Raw genomic sequence first — 7,726 nt, 5'->3', positions numbered from 1 at the left:
ATCTCCAACGAACGACAGTGTCACCTTCTTTTACGCCAAGCTTGAGCAGAGATTTATTCACACCACATGCCTCTAGAACATGTTGAAATCTTCTGTCTGAGTCCATATATCTGCCACAAAGAATAAGATTCCTTTTTAATGGAACTCAATGTAATTTTGATAAGGATCAAATATATCCAACAAAACGTGAGTTAAAGCAGGTTCCTTGAAGCAAGCGGGCTAGATGAATCCCTATAGCCCACCAATTTAAAATCTCTGTTACACCTAAATTTAGGATGATATGTGAGACCACTAGAAAAAGTTCAACTCAAGTTGATTCATTTGATAACCCTTTTAGTCGATGAAATCGTAAAACTATACGATTCATCAGAAAAGGGTCATAATAGTTACTTTTTTCTGTATAACAGGATTATTAGTTACTCGTTGGATTTCTTCTGGACATTTCCCACTAAGCGATTTATATGAATCATTAATTTTCCTTTCATGGAGTTTCTCCCTTATTCATATAATTCCGTATTTCANAATTGCTACAGTTGATGTTTTATGAAGTATGAGAAAAATGCTTTGGTTTTGAGGTTTAATTTGTTGATAATGATGTTATGTTGGCGATTTGATCGAGCGGATAAGTTCGTATGATGTTGTTGAGTCAGTACGTGTGTTTGGTTAGGAGCCCCGAGGGCTCGGGTGTGTTTCGGATGTGTTTGGAGAAGTTTTTGACTTAGAAAATATTGTTGGTTTTCAGCTGTTGGGTTTCTAGTATATCCTTCTTCGCGTTCGCGGGAGTACCCACGCGAATGCGATGGGTTAATTGTTGCTGAAGGGAAATCCTTCTATGCGAACGCGTAGCTCAGGCCGCGAACGCGAGGCAATAGGGGTTTATACCTTCGCGAACGCGGACCAGGCCACGCGAACGCGAAGGTCAAGTGGACCTGGACAAGGGAGTGGGGTAGTTACCCTACGCGAACGCGACCACTGGATGCGAACGCGAGGGCTCGAGGAGATCCTTCTCCGCGAACGCGAGCCCGTTTACGCGAACGCGAAGGCCTAATCAGCCTTACCCATCGCGAACGCGAAGGGTATGTCGCGATCGCGAAGGGCAATTTTGCCCAGTGATTTTAAAAGACCCAAAACAGAACACTTACGGGATTTTATCAAAATTTCACAAACCCCTTCTTCTCCAAAGCTCTTAGGCGATTTTCGAAGCATTTCTTCATCAAAACTTTTTGGGTATGTAATCTTTAACTTGTTTTCTTCATTTTTCATTAACACCCACTAGATTTCTAGGCCTAAAACATGTAATTAAGGGTAGAAAATTAGGGATTTGGGTAGAACTAGGGTTTTTTGATTAATGGTGATTTAGACCTCGTTTTGGGGTCGAATTCCTGAAATAATTATATATTTGGGCTCGTAGATGAATGGGGGATTTGATTTTGGTCCGAACCTCATGTTTGACCAAGCGGGCCGGGGTCGATTTTTGAGTTTTTGGGAAGAATGATTGGAAAGCTATGATTAGGCATTGGATTCGAATTGTTTAGCATTATTTGATGTTGTGAAGTCATTTATGTATAGATACAATTGATTTGGAGCCGAATTTGAAAGGAAAAGCGGCGTTTGAGGCTTGAGTTGACCGTGGAAGTTCGAGGTAAGTGTTCGGTCTAACCTTAGCTTGAGGGATTAGGAGTTGAGTCATATTTGCTACTTGTTTCTTGTTGAGTACGACGTATAGGCATGGTGACGAGTATTTATACGTTGGTGTCGAGCATGACCGTGAGTTTTAAATTGATATTTGTTGTATTCTTAAATGATACTATGGTTGCAATAGTGAGTAAATCTGTGGTATTGCGCAAAGACTTAGTTTATTTTCGTGGAAGTTACTTATGAGTTAGAAATGGTGATTACTGAGATGATTAGGAGTTGAGTTGAGATTGGTTATAGCTGATTTCCCCTTTGTCGGGACGTATATGCTTGTACTGTTGAGTTCCCTTGCCGGGATAGTATAATTTATGATTAATCCCTTGCCGGGATTGTTGTCATGATCAATGTAAGCTGTATATTATATTGGATCGGGTTGCACGCCGAAACAGTTATATATATATTAGATCGGGTTGCACGCCGCAACAGATATTATATTGGGTCGGGTTGCACGCCGCAACAGTTATATATATATTGGATCGGGTTGCACGCCGCAACAGATATTATATTGGATCGGGTTGCACGCCGCAACAGTTATATATATATATATATATATTAGATCGGGTTGCACGCCGCAACAGTGTTAATTGATAAGGGATCGGGTTGCGCACCGCAACAGTAGTGTTATTGCATTGTTGTAGATACTGTACTGTTCTTTCATATATCTATTTGGATTCTGTTAGTTTGATATTGTTCCCCGAAGCATGTACCCCCTCCCTTTTAAAATGTTTATTACTCGTTTATTCTTCCGCCATATATTATATAACTGCACATGTTTATCTGGAGTCTGGTTCTAGCCTCGTCACTACCTCGCCGGGGTTAGGCCAGACACTTACCAGCACATGGAGTCGCTTGTGCTGATACTACACTCTGCACTGTATGCAGATACCGGAGCAGCATTTGGTCAGCAGCAGTAATTCGGGAGCCAGCCTTCAGTCCACCGAGATCCCGAGGTAGTCCTGCAGGCGTCCGCAGGCCGGCATCTCTTCTATCTCTTTTCTTGATTCTGTTATCACTTGTACCGAAACAGACGGAGTTTCTTTCTTTCAGACATTTGTATGTAGTGATCTTAGACAGTCCGTGAATGTTGTGACACCAGTTTCTGGGTAGAGACATACGTGGATTTCCGTATTGCTTAGTTTATTTCGTTTAAGTCTTCCGCTTTAATCTAATTGTCCGCTGTTATTTAAAAGTTTGCCACTTGTTGATATGATTTATAAAAAGAATTAAAATAAAAGAGTTAATGATTTCTAAGTTCGTGGCTTGCCTAGCTTCTACGAGTAGGCGCCATCACGACTCCCGACGGTGGAAAATCCGGGTCGTGACACAACATAGTGAATTTTTCGACCGGAGGGGGGGGGGGGTCAAGACAAAGGTGGCTCCGCCGCTGATTACGTGCATTACGACATGGTATTAATGAAAAATATAATTACGAGTACAAAGGACTTGGAGAGGAGAGGAGAGGAGAGACAAGGGGAAGCAAAGTTAGGAGGGAGATTGAATTCTTGCCTATTCTAGTGAGTGAACTTGCAACTAGGGGTGTTCATGGTTCGGTTTGGATCGATTTTTCCCTAAAAAGAAACCAAACCAAGTAAGTCGGTTTTTCAAATATTAGAACCAAACCAAATCAATTAAGTCGGTTTTTTCTCGATTCGGTTTATATCGGATTTTGTCGGTTTTTCGGTTTTTTCGGTTATTTGTCGGTTTTTTCTTAAATATAAGACATACACTACCAAACACATATTCCGGCGACCACTTTTTCAACGTAACACTATCAAATCAATTGCCCTTTGAGAAATCTATTATTTACTAAAATATATTGATGATAATTGAATCAAATAGTGATGAATAATTTAAGGACTCAATTAAAAATATATTTTTTTAAACATGAAATGGATTCTTACACTTAACAAAAAAAAACTACCAATCAAACTAGAATATAAAGGTAAAAAAATGTACTAAAAGTGCAAACGATTAACATTCAACATAAAATTTTTGAAACTTCGTATAAAAATATACATATATATAGGTGTAATAATAAATTTGAAATAGCTACTCCTATAGTCGGTTTGATTCGATTTTTTTTGGTTATTTTTTTGATTAAAACCAAAACCAAACCAAATTTGATCGGTTTTTAAAGTTCAAAACCAAAACCAAACCAAACAAAAAAGTATCGGTTTTTTTGGTCGGTTTGATTTGGTTTTCGGTTTGGTTCGGTTTTTCGGGTTTTTATGAACACTCCTACTTGCAACTACATCCATGATTGTGAATAGAAAGTTGATCTCTAATCCAATATAAAATCTTCATTCCTTTTTCTTCTTTTTCAAAATGGAAATTGAAATAAGCTATTAAATGCTGACATTGGTTTACTACAAATATCAAACATATGTGGAAATTAGAAGAATTTCTTCAGTATTCAATTAAATAGAAATAGATAGAGAAGTAACTTCAAAAGCAAATGCAGTTGAATAAAACCTAGGACTAGGAGTAGTATATATTAATGCAGTGGAAATGGGCTTGGTTTAGAGTTGTGTGGATCAATTTTATCAAGAAAACAACAAAATTGGTTCCTATGAACTTAGATCCAAAGACCAGCCTAACTTCTGAGATTTCGTCAAATATCAGACTACAGAGAGCAACTTGTATTTTCCAATTTCTACACCATGCAGATGTCTAGTAAACCAAAGTCATCAAATTATAAAAAGCGAAATGGCTTCCTGGCCACTTAAACTTGTCGGGTTTTTTAAAACCGATACATAAACTTATAACTTTCCCATTTGAACACTCGAACTTGTTTTTTCCATAACTAATAAACACATCTGACAATTGACCATGTGCGCGTGTATTACACATACACATACGTGTCCATCCAGTCAGCAAATGACCAATGGATGTCTTACACGTAAGGGCGCGAAAAGTCAAGCAGCAACTCCTTCTCTTTGACTGCTTTAGCGTTCTTCTTCATCAACCATTTCAAGCTAATTCCAACACCCCTAGCAACAGAAGAACGCCTATCTCTTCCTCCACTGCTGCTTGTTTTGATTCCTATGTCAAGTTGTTTAGCTCCTTGTTCCTTTGATTGAAGATGAATGAAGCATCAGTTTGGATGAAAAACACGACGTCAAGTAAACTTCAGAACATCACTTGATTGAAAAATACAAATCTCTCATTGTCGACACTTAAATTTAAAAATTACTAGCAGCAAATTTCCTTAATTAAAAACACCTCGCAAGTGAAATTTTAATGTTCAACAGATAACATATTGCCATCAAGAGAGAGCTAAGATATTCAGGGACTTCGGACAAAATTGACCAAAAAGTCCAAATTCTTTCCTATCTAATTCAACTACCAAATCATCTCAATCCTAGCCAGTATCCTATTTCATAGCCCTGTCCATAGAAAATCCAAATATTGAACAATTCGTTGGATAGGTCATATATACCCATCGATCTACTCAGGTCCATGAGATTGTGAAGAGTGAAATACCAGACCTTTTTCTTCCCTTCACCACACAACGCTCCACCTGATCAATTTTCTTCCTCAATCAAAAGCCGAGGTTGCTGTTTGTTGTCGGTCCTGAATTTTTCCGACTCTCAGAGTTGAAAGATTTTTCCATTATTGGGTTCAAGGAGTTCAACGAACTTGGAAGGGGAAGTTATGGGGAAGTTCAAAACTTAGCTTCAACTCTACAATGACAAAATATACAACTTTCCGCCATTTTCACGGTCTGAAAAATAAATAAAAAAATTGAAAATGGAGCTTCAGATTTTTAAAAATGGAGGAAGGGGGTATTTTGTACTGTTGGGCGTTGGGAAGGGGGTTTTCACGCTCCTGTGCGTCGTGTTCCTCACGCGGGCTGATTAGGACCAATTGACGCCACATGGACATGGTCAATGGTCAAATGTGTTTATTAGTTATGGAAAAAACGAGTTCGAGTGTTCAAATGGGAAAGTTATAAGTTTATGTATCGGCTTTAAAAAAATCCGACAAGTTTAAGTGGCCAGGAAGCCATTTCGCCATTATAAAACTCAGGGAACATAGTGAAAAAGCACGAAACAGGGTAGAACCCAGAAAAAAGGATTGTTTAGATCACAGACTAGTTATGCAAGACTATAATATGAAGATTGTTATGCCGTGAATAATAATGTAAGATTGTTATACGATCCATAATCCTTCAGCAGTCATGAAAGAGCCAAAATTAGAAGAGAAAGTGCTATTGCATTTCTTCAAAATAATAGCTATACCTATGATCACTTATTTATACAAGTCATTTGAAAATCTAAGATGTAACAACAACTATGCCTCAGTCATATAGTCATCTGAAACTTTAAGATGTAACAACAACAATAGCTATGGCTCAGTCCTAAACAAGTTAGGGTCAACTATATGAATCCTTGCTATCCAGGACCATGTTTCTAAATGGACAAAAATATAAGATTTCACGTAACTCTACCGTCACTATCATAAATTAACTAATGAGGATAGTGTACATTGCACCAGAAAGAAGAGGCTGCATCATTCTGGCATGAGACCAAGATGTTCTGGGGTGAAACCAAATTTTCCGGCCCCTTACCTCTTGCAGCTCTGTTAGGTATTTTGATTGGAAACACTCTGCTAAGTTGAAGGCACAATTACATTATCCACTACTTGAAGAGTATGAACCTACATAGAAAGCAAGTATAAGTTTTATGACGATCCCAAATTTATAATTCACATTAGAACAAAGGTAACAAAATTTAAGCCATGTCTTGAACAAAATTATGGTACTTACATGTCTTGTGCACGGTGTAGATGTATAATACATGACGATTTTCAGTAGAACTTGTTTAAGTTCTTGGAAATGCCACATCAAGGATATTTAGTCGTATGTACGATTTATTGACTAGCAGCATATGCGAAAGGCTCACGTAAAGAGCAACAATGAGATTATTGACTTGGTCCTGCAGCCCACTTCTTCCGACTTGTAGGGCCTGAATTATCAGAATCATGCCATACCAACTCCATCTGGCAAAGAATGAAGCAAAACTCAGCCATATTAATCCCTGACACTTGTACACATACTATAAGCAAAGAGTAAGAATTATGCTGCTGGAAGAGGAAAAAAATTAGCAAGAATTCATTTTCACTCAGCTAAGGGAGAATATTACAGAATATGTCAATAGCTTGTCATCATGACATGCTAAGCAAAGCTATGTGTAGTACCGGAAAGCATTGAGTAGACGAACTTAAGTTAAAAGACTAATAAGCTATCAGCAAATAAGTTCAATCCAAATTACAGGAAAAGAAGCAATTATGCAGTTTAGTGGCTAAAATGAGCTGGAATAAGGAAGCAAAGTAGCATAGACCTACATCTCCAACGACGACAGTGTCACCTTCTTTTACGCCAAGCTTGAGCAGAGATTTATTCACACCACATGCCTCTAGAACATGTTGAAATCTTCTGTCTGAGTCCATATATCTGCCACAAAGAATAAGATTCCTTTTTAATGGAACTCAATGTAATTTTGATAAGGATCAAATATATCCAACAAAACGTGAGTTAAAGCAGGTTCCTTGAAGCAAGCGGGCTAGATGAATCCCTATAGCCCACCAATTTAAAATCTCTGTACACCTAAATTTAGGATGATATGTGAGACCACTAGAAAAAGTTCAACTCAAGTTGATAATGTTGACTAGTCTCAGCTATTATACAAGAAAATACATAGCCAACATGCTACAACCAAAACATGTTCCATAGGGATGCTAATCCAAAAGGAAATAGGGGAAAGGCGCTTGATGAAAGGCAGTGACGAGAAGGTAAAAGAAGACAGGAATCAGAGAACAGCAAAAACCATACCTCCAGTTTGTCATTTGGACGAAACGTTGCAGGCCTGATCCTTGAACATACCAAGTTTTGGAAGAACTATCATGGGTGATCTCGAACTCGCTTATGGGAGCAGCTCGCTGCTTTTTCACCATGTCAGCAACATAGTTCAAATTTACTGGGTCCATTCTCACTGTACAAGAAATTTAAAACATTAGCATTATCCCCCCC

At 38.2% G+C, this 7,726-nt stretch overlaps 1 protein-coding gene across 2 annotated transcripts in view; it reads right to left on the bottom strand.

Moving 5' to 3' along the window:
- Positions 1–5,881: 5,881 nt before the first annotated feature.
- The window catches only part of LOC109213994 (GTP-binding protein OBGC, chloroplastic), a 5,476-nt gene continuing 3,631 nt past the window's right edge, over positions 5,882–7,726 (bottom strand). The window contains exons 4-7 of one of the 2 annotated variants that reach the window (XM_019377846.1): positions 7,529–7,688; positions 7,042–7,150; positions 6,464–6,696; positions 5,882–6,354 (exon numbers count right to left, since the gene is read on the bottom strand). In XM_019377846.1, the coding sequence (XP_019233391.1) occupies positions 6,619–6,696; positions 7,042–7,150; positions 7,529–7,688 (347 nt within the window). In that variant the 3' untranslated portion in view covers positions 5,882–6,354; positions 6,464–6,618. Of the gene's footprint in view, positions 6,355–6,463; positions 6,697–6,835; positions 7,151–7,528; positions 7,689–7,726 lie in introns of those variants that run through there. The other variant, XM_019377845.1, reaches the window with a different exon arrangement.

Source organism: Nicotiana attenuata, unplaced genomic scaffold (genome assembly GCF_001879085.1).
Source record: "Nicotiana attenuata strain UT unplaced genomic scaffold, NIATTr2, whole genome shotgun sequence".
NCBI classification, from domain to species: Eukaryota; Viridiplantae; Streptophyta; class Magnoliopsida; order Solanales; family Solanaceae; genus Nicotiana; species Nicotiana attenuata.
This window is presented reverse-complemented; position numbering and strand designations above follow the sequence as displayed.